At 37.5% G+C, this 17472-nt stretch overlaps 1 protein-coding gene across 2 annotated transcripts; it reads right to left on the minus strand.

Annotated features, from left to right (window-relative positions):
* Positions 1 to 216: 216 nt before the first annotated feature.
* On the minus strand, positions 217 to 14246 carry yipf5 (Yip1 domain family, member 5). 2 transcript variants are annotated; one of them, XM_079847050.1, is made up of 6 exons: positions 14150 to 14246; positions 13268 to 13387; positions 6998 to 7173; positions 4083 to 4228; positions 3818 to 3999; positions 217 to 409 (listed from the first exon to the last, which is right to left on the minus strand). In XM_079847050.1, the coding sequence occupies exons 2-6, from the start codon at positions 13375 to 13377 to the stop codon at positions 247 to 249; spliced, it is 777 nt and encodes a 258-aa protein (XP_079703176.1). In that variant the 5' UTR covers positions 13378 to 13387; positions 14150 to 14246; the 3' UTR covers positions 217 to 246. The 2 variants fall into 2 exon arrangements, with proteins under 2 accessions (XP_079703176.1, XP_079703177.1); XM_079847051.1 differs by having other exon boundaries at positions 14083 to 14161.
* Positions 14247 to 17472: the final 3226 nt, after the last annotated feature.

The raw sequence follows: 17472 nt of genomic DNA on the forward strand, positions 1-17472 counted from the left end.
CAGAATGCGGTGAATGTTTAAAAGAAAAAGAACCAAGTTTTAACCTGCATTACGTCAGCAAGAACATTTCTCAGTGTAGGTGGGCAGAAGAATAGAATAAAGCAGAAGAAATGAATGCCACATTCTCTTAGAGCATGATAAACACTGGACACACTCGGTGAGCGGGTGTGTGTTATCAAAAGCAGTCCTCAAATAAAAGGTGTTGCGTATTGGTGGTCCTTTTGTCCATTAAAAGAGGTTGAGAGATCAAAAAACGGAGATGAGGGCGAAGACTCCGTACAGCAGTGCGCAGGGATACGCCACCAGCAGCTGCTGCCCGTCCATGGCCAAAGCAGAGATGAAGATTTTAGAGGCCGAAAAACTGCACCAACCAATGATGGAGGCTGTTATAATGATACCCATCATGCCCCTGAGAGACACAGGAAAACACCAGGTTAGCAAGGTCTAGGGCTGTCGCTAACAATTATTTTAGTTGATTCGGTTGATTATTTTGACGATTAATCAGATGTAAATAAAAGGAGACCGAAGCCTTTAAAATAGGGCTGTACTCAACCAAAGAAAATCTTGGTCGACTGAAGTCCTGAAATTTTCGACTAAAAATCGACTAAAATCGACTAAAAATGATGTTAGAAACAAAAACGTTAAATTAATTAGATGCGCACTGTGCGCAGTACTTGGTAGCCTTGTTGTCCGCCTAAATGAATTATAAATAAACATAAACAACTAGTAGGCTATTTGCAGTATATTAAATCGTTTTTGACCTAATTATTTTGCACTGAAATGAGTCTGACACTCGAGTCTGTCAGCTCTGACAGCGCTGCATCACGTGCACCTGCGCAATATCATAGCTTATGATTTCCGAAAATAGTACTATGTTGTCAACTAGTGATATCATCACAAGAACTGTTGAGGAATATGCAACATAATTTAGACAATTATTTTTGTCATATGTTATAATAATAAGTTATAACTGTCAGACACTATCATTTCACCGTGCATGTCCTCGCACCGAGCGAGGCTGAACATGAGCTCAGCTTCGCAGCTGAGACACGAATAGACTATTAACTTAAAGCTTTTACTCTTAATAAACACAAAAGGCACGTCCACTTTAATAAAAAAAAAATATTTATTAAACAAACCAGATCAAGAGCAGAAACGAAATAAAGTGCATAACTGAAAAATAAAGCATCCTAGGCTCAAAACTAACACAACCAACAGCACAGCGCAATTGCGCATTAGGCTCCAAATAAAAAATAAAAAAGTTAGGTTATCACACTAAAACATTGAAATATGCAAATTCTGATATGTTCATAGCCTACTCAAAACAGACTGGGCAAGCTAACGCAGACAAGTGAGCTTACCACTTTTAGATGATATGTCATGTTTGTCGTCAAGCTGTGGAAAACTGTTGCTTGCAAACTTTGCATTCGACCTTTTTCCTGTTATCAATTTTAACAAAATGCTGGCACACTGTCGATTTCTTTGTTGTTGACATGTTAGAAGAGGACTGACTATTAAACGCTCTCACAATTAAATAAATAATATTCAGCATCAAACCTTCTACGCTCGACGCTCTCTCTTGGGTTGAACTAATCCAAAAAAGGTGAAAACAAGGGGGGTGTTTTGAAGACAGACTGTTACAGTGAAACAAGGGTACTCTGAAAACACCCCCATTAGCAGTTAGTGCTTTCCACCTGATGAAATGAGCGCGCCTCAGCGCGGCAAAACTGATGAAATAAACGCGGCAGAAAATCGACCAATCAGAATTTTGGTCGAACCAGAACGTATCGACCAACTAATCGACTAATCGACTAGGACAGTACAGCCCTACTTTAAAATGACTTAAAATACATATATATTAACAATGAGGCAACAATAGTTGCTTCAAATTAAGTATCAAAAGCAAGTAATCATATGGTTTTATGGAACAACACTTAAAATACATAAGATGCAAAACTGTGCGTTCACACTGCTGGCAGCGAGAGCGTAAAAATTCGCTGTGCCCTGCCAACAACACTGTAGAAATATTTGTGGACGCTCTGACGAAGATCAAATGCTTAGAAGAAATTGATCGATGGAAAGAACTTAATTATAGTTAAGAAATAACCGATTTAAAGCCATGTGTGTAATGTGGCTTTTGTGTTCACGGTTAAGTGCTAGTCTAATTTCGACACGCCGTTTATAGGAGACGTTTACTTGATTCTTTAATTAACATTCATTTGTGTGCAGCCTACATCACAATAACTGTCCAGGTTGAAGTGTAGCCTTTAATGCAATCGGTCAAATCGATCGGTGTTGTTTTGAGCAAATGAATTGTATACCCGCTGTTGCCTAGAAATAGTGACAGCACTATCAAGGTCTATTATAAACTAGCTAGCTATATATAACAAACTGGTGTGTCATCATTTCAAACAAAATCCGGCCAAAACAGAGCTTGTTTTGCATTTGTTCCAGGAGTTCAAAACAGCTTGCTAAAGCAAACTTTCTGGAAAGCTGCTTGCTTTAAAGCAATATTGTATAGAGTGGCATAAATAAACGTGACATCACTGTAATGATGTATGTGACGTCGTGCCGTAAAGCAAGTCGTGATTTGTCGGGGTGCCACCTCTTAAAATGATCCCACACTTTGGATGTCCTACCCAATATAATTGCCACATGGACCAGCCGTGTTAACCATCTGTCAGCCTACGTCAATTATAATGCGGGACTTTGCCAGTTTATTTTCTAAGACCAAATGACTAATTCAAATTTGATTAGACCAAGCCTATTCTAACTGACTAATATTTGGCTGATTATAGATTATGGTATTAATAATTAATATTAATATAGATTGTTAATAGTTTATTACATATTAAAACATACACTACTGTTCAAATGTTTGGAACATTAAGATTTTCTAATGTTTTTGAAAGGAGGGGTTTATGCTCACCAAGACTGATCAAAAATACAGTAATAACTAATATTATTAGAATTTAAAAGAATTGTTTGCTATTTGAATATCTTTTAAAATGTAATTTATTCAAAGCTGAATTTTCAGCATCATTATTCCAGTCTTCAGTGTCACATGATTATTCAGAAATCATTCTGATATGATTTGATGCTCAAGAAACACTTCTGATTATACACATTGAAAACAGTTTTTGCTGCTTAACCTTGATACACTACCCTACACTATTAAGTTTGGAGTGAGTTTTAAATTGAATAGTAATAATAATTTTATTCAGCAAGGGCACAAGAAATTGGTCAAAAGTTAGGGTAAAGAAATAATGTTACAAAAGATTTCCATTTCAAATAAATACTGTTCTTCTGAAGTTTCTATTCAACAGAGAATCCTGAAAAAAAGTGATCTCAGTTTCCACAAAAAAACATTAAGAAGCAAAAACTATTTTCAACATTCATATTAAGAACCATGAATTATAATTGAGCAGCAAATCAGCATATTAGAATCATGTGACCCTAAAGATCATGTGACACTAAAGACTGGAGTAATGTTCAGCTTTGACCACAGGAATAAAATTACATTTTACAATATAATACAATTATTTTAAAATGTAATAATATTGCACAATATAACCATTTACTTATTGATCAAATAAATGCAGACTCTGTGAGCGTAAGAGACTTTTAACTGGTTGTGTACGTTATTACATATATGCATACATGCATAAAACAATTTTTTTTTGACATATTTAGAAAATGTTTTATTTAAAAAAAAAAAAAAATTAGTAAACTAAATCATTCTATTTTGACATTACTTGAAATCAGTGTAAAAAGTTAGAGAACAACCTAACTGAAAAGGTTGTAAAGCGTGACTTACTGTAAGGAGAAGAGGACCCCGAAACTGGACAGGATGATCATGGGGAGCAGGCAGTACCCCAGAACACTAGCGACACACCCAAACGAAACCCCCGTCATGCTCATGAGGTTGAGCAGGCAGTACATGCCCAGACACCCGATGGCACTGATCCCGTACACGTAACCAAACTGGATCTTACCCGTCTAAAATGAGGAAGAAGAAAAACATTCTTTCATTTAACAAAATATCTTCTTATCAGATTTAAGATGAAACATTTGTCTCTTACCAAGAGTAGCGTCGCCCCGAAAGCCAAACAGAACACCATGGGACCAGCCAGATCTGTTTCGTTCATTATACTGCCATCTGCTGCCTTCAGCGGGTGCAGCACAGTCAGAGTTTTCTGCCAGATGTGGTCAAAGTTGATCCCCAGCTCTGCAAATGGAAAACACATTTTCACTTTCTTTTTTTGAAAGAACAACTGTTTGCCCTGCACAACTCGCCACATGCTACTAGGCCAGGGTTTCCCAAACGGGGGAATGCGTTGTTCAATTATTGAAATATTAACTTACAATCTCAAGGGGTGCTTCAAGAAAACATTTCATGCCAAAGGGTCTGGCTGAGAAAAGTTTGAGAACCCCTGTACTACAGGCATCTTGACACCCGAAATCTCCACAAACTGTATCCGGTAAATGACAAATGATTGATAGACAGAGCTGTGTTTATGACATATTTCTGTCAATTTAATTCGTTTTTTTGAAACTTCTCATTCTATTCAGTTGTTTCATTTGAGAATTGTGGATCGTACCCAAAAGGTATTTATCTGGAAATATAACACCACATCTAATCCCATATCTCTCTGATATAATTTATTGTTTGATGCTCCCCTCATGCATCAGATGACTTAAATTCACTGCTTATTTTCTAATGATAACGGGTAATGCTAATAGTGATGCTAGCCTCAGTGAGCAGCACTTATAAGGCAGAAGATTAGAATTGGCATTATTGCACAGCATGATAAATGCACTTCCGATACTGGATGACAACAGCGAGCAGCAGATCAACAGAGATCAGTGAAGTGGCTTTCTCCACATCTCTCTGAAGAACTGGGGCAAGTGGCTTTCACAAGGTCTACTTAACGTCAGTATGCAGGGACACGGCCCCAGGTGACACTTGTTTGTTTTGTAAAGCTCAGAGTTCTGGGTTTGGGACGCAGAGACAATGCATTATTGATTTCTCTGTGAACAAGAATAAACTCACCCCTGGGAATCACCGCAGTGTGACTAAGAGAAGGGAATCGCTGATTCTGAAAACGATTCTACAAAGTACTACAGAAAAATATGAACGTCACAAAGTAAAAAAAAAAATCCTCAATCAACGACAAACAAGGACCCAAACTTTTCGGATCCATTTTGACCCAGAACAGGTAAATACAATTTTTTTTAATCCATAGCTTTTAGTACCAAGATTAAAATTTGTGTTAAGACTGTCAATATACAATTTATTTTAAACAACAACAAAAAAACAAAAAAAAAATGGGATAAAATCATTTAAACCAAATTATTACACCTTCTGCGTTCAGCCCAAAAGTGAACGGTCAAATTACACATAAAATTATTATTATTTCATCTGTTAGTTAGATGCAAGTAACTTCTATAAAATACATTTAGCTTCTTTCCTACACTCACACACATTTCTCCTTCCCACTGGGGCTGCATAAACATGCTTGCGCTTGCACACACAATCATTCAGAAATGAAAATAAAATGACAAATTAATGTCTTAATGTATTTGCAGAGCAAAAGTTCATAGACCAAAAAGTCTAAATTTGAAAAAGGAAAGAGGGTTTGGAAAAGAAAAGGTCCACATTTCACTTTGCTGCCACGTATTGATGAGCCATTGCAGCATTAAGGATATTCAAACTATGTTTATCATTTTTTTCATTTGAAAGTAAAGTTTATGCACGTAAAATGAGCACAACACCTCGGATTGGCCATTGTGTTCACGCGCTGATCGGATATGTCTGTGATTGGCTACAATGATTGGGTAGCGCACAGGAGCGTTTGAGAGCACAAGCAGGCGTCTATCATCCTGTTTTCAAACGCGTGTGTATCTGTGCAAGCGCTCTGTGAAAGGCATCTTTGATGTATATTAACAACATGTTTTTGAAGCGCTGATCATTGTAGCCAATCACAGTCATATCAGATGAGCGTGTGAACACAGTGGCCAATCAGAGGCGTTTACGATTCCACTCAAAGTGTCACATTTTTTAAATGCCAGTACCAACTTGGTACCGAAGTCGGTACTTTTGACAACACTAACTACGTCAACTTAAAATAAAGAGTTAGCAAATTTACATTTGTGGCTTCAACAACCAGATGCGTTGTGTCCAGTTTCATCTGGAATACTCTTTCGGAAAGCATTTACCACTGGTCTTTTCACGATCAGAGAAAACACATGAAGTGACCAGGCAGGTTTCCACACGCATCACTGTCATTTTGATGTGTGTGGGGAATGTTGAATAGGACTCAATACACTTAGCTGAACATCTCCGAATATACAACCTCTCCACGTACAATAGGCTGCCAACCCCCAATTTAAACAAATCTTTGAAAATCTAATAAATATTTCATTTCACAAGCCTCGCAGACGTGTGTGTAACAGTCAGCCCATGTGAACTGAATGCGGACAGGAGAGTTCAGCTTTACTGAAGAAGCACTATCGGCAAACTTTAAACCCTTGATTCCAAATTATGCAACACTATATCCAGTTCCCCACTGTGTCAAATTCATGTCATTTTCACTGTGTATGTAAAATTAGTGTTAACTAGTCTTTATTTGAAAACAATATGATTCCCAGTGCGCACAAACTCACCAGATTACTGCGTGCCCTGTTATTTACAGTGTTTACTTAACCTAGCTTTTTTATTCATGAAAAATACTATAATAGGATTTCAGAATCAAAAAGTTGCCATCTAAAGTACAAGTCTGGTTTTATTTATTTCGGACTTTAAATATCAGGTAAAATAAAAATAAATTATAAATATGTCGGCCATCGGCCACCCTGCTCTCAAAAATATCAGCATCTGCCATGAAAAAAAATAAATAAATTCAACACCGGTCCACAAACAGTTTAGATCGGGCTAGAATATTATTACCAAACTCTCATTTTCAGGTGAACAACGACAAGGCAAAGTCTCTCTCACCCTCCAGCAACGGGGGCTCGTCCTCAAAGCTGCTGCCGTACATGGACTGTGGGGAGGCGGGTGTAAACGCTGGCGTGGGCTGGAAGATCTGCCCCGTGTACGGCTGCTGGGGCGGCATCATCCCCGGAGCACCCGTGTAGCCCATCGGCTGAGAGTAATCATACTGGCCATACGCTCTGTCGGACGCAAACAGAGAATAAAGTCAGAATCAGGTGACAGACACATTCTCACACTCATGTGCATAAACAGGCTAAGACAAGAATAGTGCTTATTTCACTACAATTATGAAATAAAAACACCTTGTACTTTTTTGAAAAATACAAATTTGCATTATGATGTGGTGATTACCATCTAAAGCTTTGTATTGACGTGATATATTTAATGTCGAATATAGAGTATATCCAACAGACATATTATGTATTGTTTACAATGTAATGTATCTATGACAAATCTCAGCTGCTTGATTGTCTATATTGTTGCAAAATTTGAACACACCTCTCTCTATATAAAGTTGGATATAGAAGTATATCCAACTTTGTCCGCATTAATAGTGTGCTCACTTATAGCAGTATAACAACAGCAAATCTCAACTGCTTGATTGTTAATACAGTTGCAAAATGCAAAATGTATTATCAACCAACTACAGCATCTCACAAAAGTGAGTACTCCCCTCACATTTCAGCAAACATTTTAGTACATCTTCTCAAGGGACAATTCTATAGAAATGAAACTTGGATATATTTTAGAGTAGTCAATGTGCTGCTTGTATAGCAGTATATATTTACTGTCCTCTGAAAATAACTCAGCATACAGCCATTATTGTCAAAATAACTGGCAAAGTGTCCAAAGTGTCAATATTTTGTGTGAACACCATTGTTATCTAGCACTGCCTTAATCCTCCTGGGCATGGAGTTCACCGGAGCTGCACAGGTTGTTGCTGGGATCCTCTTCCATGACATCACGGAGCTGCTGGATGTTAGACACATGGCGCCTCTCCACCTTCCGCTTGAGGACGCCCCACAGGTGCTCAATAGGGTTCAGGTTTGGAGACATACTTGGCCACTCCATCACCTTCACCTTCCTCAGCAAGGCAGTTGTCATCTTGGTGGTGTGTTTGGGGTCGTTATCATCTCATCAGACCACAGGACATGGTTCCAGTAGTTCATGCTCTTGGACAGGTTGCTTTCAGCAAACTGTTTGCGTGCTTTCTTGTGAGCCAGCTTCAGAAGAGGCTTCCTTCTAGGACGACGGCCATGCAAACCGACTTGTTGCAGTGTACAGTGTATTGTCTGAGCACTGACAAGCTGACCTTCCGCTTCTACAGCCTCTAAAGCAATGCTGGCACGATCATGCGTCTGTTTTTTTTAAGGAACTCTGAAGTGACGTAAGCTGCACTCTTTGTTGTGCCTTATTTTGACGGCGCTGAGGACGACTGAGCCTGAGCAAACAAACAGTGCTCGCATTCTCCGTTTTCATTAGTTTACGATTTTTTCTAACACGTTATTAGAGAGAACTGTTATACATAGAAAGTAGATAGTATATGAAAAGTCATTAGCGTATGCCGTGTGGTTGATGTCCAGTGTTGCTGAGCAGAAATAAATGATCATGTTTCTCTTGGTCCCCTCAAAGTTGCGTTGGATTTTCTCCTCAGCGTGAAGGTTTAGAGGCCCATCTATCACTGTTTTCCATGATCGTAGAGTTAGTTTCTGGAGTAAATATATAGGCTATAATATGTGTGTTTACAAAGCTTTTTAAAAAATGGCGGGTGCTGGTGTTTCGCGTGCGTTCGGCCAATCCGCGTACACTAACGTCACGGATAGTTCCTACAGTGCTGGTTTAGACCCGACTCTGAAGTAGGAGCTAAATTAGAACTAAAATTGTTCCAATAGTACCACGAACTACGGCTGCGTTTACACTTGGCATTAACATGCGATCATCGTGATCCGATCAAGCAGATCGGATCATAAGCCAATCAGGACACAGTGCGTTTACACCGGTCCACATCAAGTAGCTTCTGTATCTTCTGGATAACAGATCGGATCTCGTATTCCCGCGGGGAAAAGAAAAAAACAAAAACAAAGGACGGCTTCGATGCAAAGTCGACCTGAAGTGGTGGATTCTCTTTTAAAAACAGCTTTCAGTCGGGGGACATTTTACAAATCTCACAAAATGAGGAGGATGAAGAGGCTGCAAGTACTAATAATGCGGATAGATGCCGTACAGAGAAACGTATGGGTCCGAGAATGTTGCCAGCTGTGGTGGGAAAAATGTGCGTTCTTTACAGAAAATGAATGGTTCTGCAACTTTCGGGTGCGAAGGCAAACATTTCAGTGTATTTGCAATGTACTTCGCACTCGACTATCGCAAAACCACCCAGCTCTCAGTTCTGGAGAGAGGAGGGGGAATAATGACAGTGGGCGGGGTTTTGTGTGACGTCCACCTGTGAATGCAGACACGATGGCTGGATTGCGTTTACATTACACTGAGATCCGATCACAATGCGTCCTCGACTACCTCTGAACCTGGAAACGCTGATCAGATAACATTCCCATCAGAAGCGCGTTTACACTTGTCTTTTCGATGTGTATGTGGACAACATAAGTTTAAACCTATGGGCACGAGAGACGCTACTGTAAATAAGTGCCGACAGTCCTCATCAAGACTCTTACTCTCTGTTCTTTTATTTACTGGAAATATTGAACTTAACCCTGGTCCTGGCAAAAAAGCCTTTATGTCCACTTTTCTATATTTCCTGGGATTTTATACTCATGTTTTAAATAAGACTCTGGGCCTGGGTTTACATGCAGGTGTCCCACACATGGACCTATCTCAACTGCAGTGCATTCAACAACCTGTAGGCACATCGACTATACCTCAGTTGTTATTTAAATCTCCTCCTGTTATTCCAGGCTTTAATTCTAAACCTGTTAGAGCACAAAAAAGACCATCGTGTCTAAGGAAAAATCCAGTTACTTTATGCCAGCTTGGTAGAATTAGAGGTTTCAAAATTTGTCATCTAAACATGAGAAGCCTTGTTTCCAAACTGGATGAATTTAAAATCATGCTTGCCCAAACTAAGGCTCATGTTATGGCAATATCTGAATCATGGCTGACCCCTGTTATATAAGATCCCTTTCTTGCGATTGAAAACTATTCATTATATTGCAGAGACAGGACTGATACAATTGGTGGTGGTGTTGCTCTTTATGTAAATAAAAAATATGCACATTCTATAGTAAAACTTTCAACAGTTTCAGAGTCACTTCAACTAGTTGTTCACTTTACAAATCAATTCTCAGTTACTATTATTGTCACATACAAGCCTCCAAATGTCAGTCCAACAGCATATTTACTGTAGTTCTCTGACTTAATAAAATCTGTTAAAACTAAAGAGCTTGTTATTCTTGGTGACATTAATTTTTAATGTAATAATTCATCTAAACTTTTGAAAACAACTGCCATAAAATATGGTCTTCATCAATTAATCAAAGATCCCACCAGATTTGGTAAAACGCGAAATTCTATTTTGGACCTTATTTTCACTAATCAACCCTCCAAGTATGGTATATCTGGAGTGATAAACACAGCAGTTTCAGATCATTCACTCATATATGTCATTAGGAAATGTTTTAAACAGCCAAAATGTCATAAAAATAATTACATTAAAAAAGTACCAAACTCAAAATTATCTCAGTTTAATGCTGAATTTGCTGATACTGATTGGAGTAATGAGATGTCTTTGCAAAATCCTGATCATGTTCTGTCAAATTTCCATAGAAGAGTGGAGACAATACGTAAAAAATGTACTACTACCTGTAAAATACATATTAGGCAAAATACAGTACCTTGGGTAACTCCTGACATTTTGCAGCTTTTAAAAAAAGAAGGCCTCCTCTCTGAAAGCTTACAGATCACTAAAAACACCTGAGGCTAAGCTTATTTTCACAGTTTAGAAATAGCCTAAGTGTAATTTTGAATTGTACAAAGCAAAACAGTTTTATTTTGAAAATCAAATTAATCGAACGGTTTCGAACCCAAGAAAATTATGGCAAACAATTAAATCTATAACTGGTGAAAACAAAATATCCATAAATGGTACTCTTCTCACTGATCATGATAAAATTGCTAATTCTTTCAATGAGTATTTTATTGCATCTGTACAAGAATTATCTTCTGGATTTACTGTTCCTCTGTTTCTCACATCAGTACCAGCAGCATCTCAGCAATTCTCTTTTTCTGAAATCGCACAAAATGATATAACTAATATTTTGTGTTCTCTGAATGCTTCTCATGCTTGTGATGTAAATAATTTAAACATGATTTTTCTTAAAACTCATGCCAGTACTCTTATACCACTTTTTCATCATTTAGTTAATCTGTGTATTAGGCAATCAGTATTTCCTGCCATGTGGAAAACGGCCCAGATCACAATGATGATCCAACCAATGTCTCCAACTACCGTCCAATTGCAATTCTTCCAACTGTTTCCAAGTTACTTGAAAAAACATTATATAATCAACTAATCAATTACCTTGAAAACAATAACCTGCTCAGTGATTGCCAGCATGGCTTTCGACCCTTGCGGTCAACTATGTCGGCTTTGCTGCTTTTTACTGAGCAGATACGTGCGTCTTTAAATAAGGGTCAGGTTACCGGAGTTATATACATAGATTTTTGAAAAGCCTTCGACACAGTTAATCATCAAATTTTGTTAAATAAACTTCTTTCTTTTCATTTGTCCTCCTCTGCAATAGATATGTTTATATCATATTTAAGTGACAGATCTCAGACTGTAAGAATCGGCACAGTAACATCACAGCCACGAGTGTGTTCTATGGGAGTTCCACAGGGCAGCATTTTAGGTCCTTTACTTTTCCTTATGTACATTAATGATCTTTCTCATGTGCTTAATTTTTCTAGTTCTTTGCTATATGCTGATGACACTGTTATTTTTCTGTCTGGCTCAAATACAATTAATTACAAACTTAACACAGATCTGCAGCATTTACATAACTGGCTGCAAGATAACCATTTAACACTTAATATTAAGAAAACAGAATGTATGTATTTTTACTCAGCTAGGAGACAGCTATCCATATCCAATCCTATCACTTTTTCTAATCAAAAGCTCTCAATTGTATCCACATATAAGTATCTGGGAGTCTCTCTTGACTCACATCTCACTTATCGTCAGCATGTCCAAACCCTAACCAGAAAGTTAAACCAAAAGTTATTTGTTTATAGTAAAATTAGACCATATTTGTTGCTTTCTGTTTCTAAAACATATCTTCAAGCCATCATTATGTCCACTTTGTCGTATTGTTTATCTGTTTGGTCACTTACAACAAATGAGATCCTTGAACCAGTAATAAGACTCTATAATAGAGCCTATAAGATCCACAACAGGCTTCCAGGCTGGACTCACCACTGTATTGCACTATCTTTGTGTAATGCCTTGACATTTCAGAACTATAAAATAAGCCATGGGATAAATCTGTATTATCAAATCTCAAATGGACTCACTTCAGCAGCACTGACTGCGTTGGTTCCAAAACTCAGCTCAAGGTCCGAGCGCACTACGAGATCTGTTACAAATGGACTCCTGCCTTTACCGGCTTTTAGGAACTGTTATGGACAGAGATCTTTTTTTCATGTGCTCACTAAAACCTGGAATGAGATTCCACAGCACATCAGAACTATAACATCAAGAAGACTATTTAAAATAACATTTGCTCGCCATCTAATGGACAGGTATATCTGTGACCACTGAGATGGCTTCATGGCCCCCCCCCCCCGATGCTCATTCTCTTGGTTTGTGTGTTTGTTGCTGTCTTGTCTAGGAGTTTTGTTGTGTATGTGGTATTTATGTTCTGCAGAGCAGGAACCTGCTGAAAATCAGTTTTATACTGAGTCAGGCCCAATTGTCTTTAATCTTTTCCTGTTTAAAAATATAAATAAATAAAATAAAAAAACATCTGGATACAGGTCGCATGTTAATGCCAAGTGTAAACGTAGCCTATGAAATGGCTCAACTGATCAAATCTCAACTGCTGGATTGTCTACACCTTCGCAAACTGTAAACTATATCATGGAACAGCTCAAATCTGTTAAATGTGACATAAGGCATGAGGATAGTAAGAAATTAAAAACTTGATTTTCTGTAAAGCAGCTCTGAAACTGTGTATTGTGGAAAAGAGCTATACAAATAAAACTGACTTGACAAACAGGGCTATAATTATAATAATAGTAATAACATCAGGACTTGCATACTTGCTGTACGGGTCCTCTGTGTTGCTGTAGCCGTATCCTGCTTGGTTCTGGTCATCTACACTGTAACTAGACTGGTAAAAGTCAGTGTTGAAGTTGTCAAACCCTGCCATTGCAAGCAGCCTGGAAGACATGAAGCAGAAAAATCAGTCAGCAATAGACAATATTATTCAATCAGATTTTATCCAATAGTATCAAAGACAAGAAGATCATTTGGGTGGAGCTGAAGAACTACATTTAGGATGTTATAACAAATAAGGTTTAAAGCATGCAAATTATATTAATTGACAAGAACAGATGGATGATATTAATGAATCAAACACAAATGATCTGGATAAAGAATCAACACACACAAAAGGTACTATGGTAAAGAGACAGAATCAGATTGTAATACCATGATACTGAAAACACTATGGTATGACAATCACAGTACAATGATACTGCCAAAGTAAAACAACGGTATTACCACAGTACACTTCCAAAGAAGCAAGGTATTACCATGGTATATGTAAAATAACTTGCTATTACAATGATACATATAAAAAAACACGGCCTTTTTTTGTCAGATGAGAACCATATATTATAGATCAGATTGTATGTTTATCAAAAGCATGCCGCGCTAAATCTATACGTTTTCTAAAAGCATGCCGAGCTAATTCTGTTTTTCACATATTTGCATAACAGTCAAACATATGTAATGTGATTTTAGCACAAATAATGTTTGTTTTGTTTGGGTTCAGTTAGCACAGCTCAACTAAAGCACTGCAACGGCACTTACAATCACTGTCAGCCCTATTCAAACACTGTCCTACACACACCTTCAAACATGTAACACAGCTCAAATACACAGATGTAATGAAGTAAACTCTGCAGTTTTACTCACACCGTTAATCGCCCAAGACTCCGCCAACACCGCTAACTACGTGTCAAGAAATAGCAGCAGAACTTCCGGGTCATGGGGACGATGACGTCACTGTGTACGTTTAGGCTGCAGAAACCGGAAGTGCGTCCTCTATGGGAAGAAGCGCTCACTACACACACAGGCAAATATGAGTTTCTTACACACGGTGATAATACGATTCTCAACTTTTTTGACTCGAGGGCCCCCGTTGTCCTCTCTGGACTCCAAATATTATATATCCCGTATTTCTGCTGTAATTATGACAACGCTGCTTGTTGTCAACCTTTTTTTTTTTCATAAACAAAAACGTTTATTGTTAGTAACACAAACTAAACAAGTGTTTAAAATGTATTCTTGTTATTCTCAGGTCAGATCCATTCAAATTCTTTCAATGAATGCATTTAATCCTAATATTATTATGATAATATAACCAGAATGAACAATTCCTAAAACTAATCTAGATGCAGGCAGCCAAGAAAATTAGGTGAGAGTTGTCTCACAAGGGGAAGATGCAGGGTTATCTAAAAGAAAACAGGTAAAGTATGCAGGATCCTGACGGGAAAGATAAGAAGCTGAGCCGTTTGAATGAAAGTAAATGGGGGCGATGCACTTCACATTGCTGAATGAACTGCTTCTGTTGTGGAAACAGCTTGTCACAAAAGTGGCTGCTTGTCAGCTAATATTCAACATTTTTCTTTTAGATATTCATTTTGGAGTGATCTATATTTGGGATCTCCTACAAAAATGACCTGTTTTACAAGAGAAGTTGGCCCTATCCATTCATGCTATCCACAAACGGTTGCTGACTGTAACTCTGAAAAGCAACTGAAGGATGTTAGGCCATTATATCACTAGCTTATAAAGGTAGTTACACTGTCTGTCTCCAATGAAACAGATCTAACTGAAAACACTAAGAAAGGGAAATGTTTAATTGTAATAAATGAGATGAGAAAAAAATTAGATTTTTAAAAAAAAATATTTAGCACAATGACACCAACATGCTTTCAGTAATGTAGGCCAAACATAAGGCTAAGGCTACATCCGAAATCACGTTCTCTTAAAGGGATAGTTCACTTTGAAATTAAATTTTGGTATGTTTTAGCTTACCTCAAGGGCATCCAAGATGTAGGTGTCTTTTTTTCCGCAGTAGTTTCAATTTCGATATTTTTAGGTCAAACCGTTCTTGTCTGTCAGTCATGTAATGCAGGTCTGTGGTCACTGTCTCAAAGAGCATGCACAGAGTCCAAATTAAAACAATTCCCCATCGTCCAAATTAAACAATTCCCCATCGTAAGTACACATTGATGGCCTAAGACACGAAACGAGCGGTTTGTGTGAGAAAACGAACAGTATTTATATAGTTTTTTAACTCTTGTACACAGCCACGTCCAAGTGATCTGAGGGCGCTCGCGCATCCTGGTGTGTGACGTGTGCGCAGACTGGTGCATAGATATATATACACTAGATGTCATACAGATATATACACTAATCACTTGGACGTGGCTGTGTATAAGAGGTAAAAACGATATAAATACTGTTCGTTTTCTCACACAAACCGCTCGTTTCGTGTCTTAGGCCATCAATGTGTACTTACGATGGGGAATTGTTTAATTTGGACGATGGGGAATTGTTTTAATTTGGACTCTGTGCATGCTCTTTGAGGTGGTGACCACAGACCTGCATTAAATGAATGAGAGACAAGAACGGTTTGACCTAAAATTATCAAAATTGAAACTACTGCGGAAAAAAAGACACCTACATCTTGGATGCCCTTGAGGTAAGCTAAAACATACCAAAATTTAATTTCAAAGTGAACTATCCCTTTAATTAGGTACTTTTATTGAATAGTAATTTGAAGTAATTATCTGGTATATTTTTTGCCTACTCTTTTATGAGTTCTGTAAAATCTTTTTTGTGACATACTGTTTTTCGCCTACTGTAGGGAAGTGTGTGATTTCTGATGGAGCCTAATTCTTGATTATCCTCTGGAAATTCTAATGTTTTTTTTAGAATGATAGTTTTGGATTAGCATAAAATAGGGTCTGTGGTTAAAATTATGTTTAATATTTAGTTCTAAAACATAAATAACACTGTCATGCGTCTAATGGGAACTTTTTTTTTATTTTTATTGACTGGAGCCAATCCATACAGTAGCAAAATAGCCCTCAGGGTTGCTATCCAAACTGACATGGCTGAACAGTTTTGTATGTTTTCACAGCATAAAAAAAATATATTATTACTACTAGTAGTAAAACAATTACATAAAATAATAATAATGAATTAATAACATTAGCAAACATTACCTAATACTAATACCAAACAGATCAAGTCATGCAGGTTCATATACAATGAGCAATAATACAAGCAATTATGATCATTTTCATTATGATCATTGTTGTTGGAAATGTTCTTTGTTTCATTATTGAAATATCAATGTTTCTTTGTACCATCAAGAAATTTAAAACTTAAATACTAATAAAACGTAACTGTTACATCACATATACTTAAAAAAAAAAAATCAATTAACTCTCTATTCTGCCCTGAATTCCTTATTAGTCTGGCAAAATATAAACATGTCCCTGGTCTAAAGCGTGTTGCATGTATGAATCATTAATCATCTGCTCCAGCATACAATGTGGTGGCAGTTAGACAAAGCAGACACGAATATGTTGGTGTCAAGAGGAACTAAAAATACATTTCTGCTGGGAAATCATCATTATTATTATTTTGCAGTGAAAATAGAGGTTATATGTGAGGGATGATTGTTTTATTATACAGGGAGGGATTATGAAAGGCTGGATCCACTGAAATGTTCATGCAACAGACATAAAGCAGCATAATGGTGCAGGTGGAATGGAGTGATAATGTGGTGGTTGAAGCTCAGGGCGGCTGGAACACAAAAGTCCCATCATAGTTATGTTTGAGTCATTACTGAAATCCACAGTCGCATAGTGTGCGCCCTTAAGCACTCCTCAAGTTACTCCAGGGAGACAAAGCATCTACTAAAAAGAAAAGTAAGCATAAAACAGATAACCAGCAGCAAAATCAGCACTTCCACATTTAGACCTGCATTTATAAACACATGCTTTCTGAGCAAAATAATATACAGCTAATGGAAGTTTGTCACAAACACTTTAAAGGTTTCACAGATAGATAGATAGATAGATTGAACGATCGATAGATAGATAGATAGATAGATAGATAGATAGATAGATAGATAGATAGATAGATAGATAGATAGATAGATAGATAGATGTCAGATGTAACAACCCAGTGTTTGGGTAGTTTTCTTGTGTTACCCAGATCT

Source organism: Squalius cephalus, assembly GCF_949319135.1.
Source record: "Squalius cephalus genome assembly, chromosome: 17".
Classification (NCBI taxonomy): Eukaryota; Metazoa; Chordata; class Actinopteri; order Cypriniformes; family Leuciscidae; genus Squalius; species Squalius cephalus.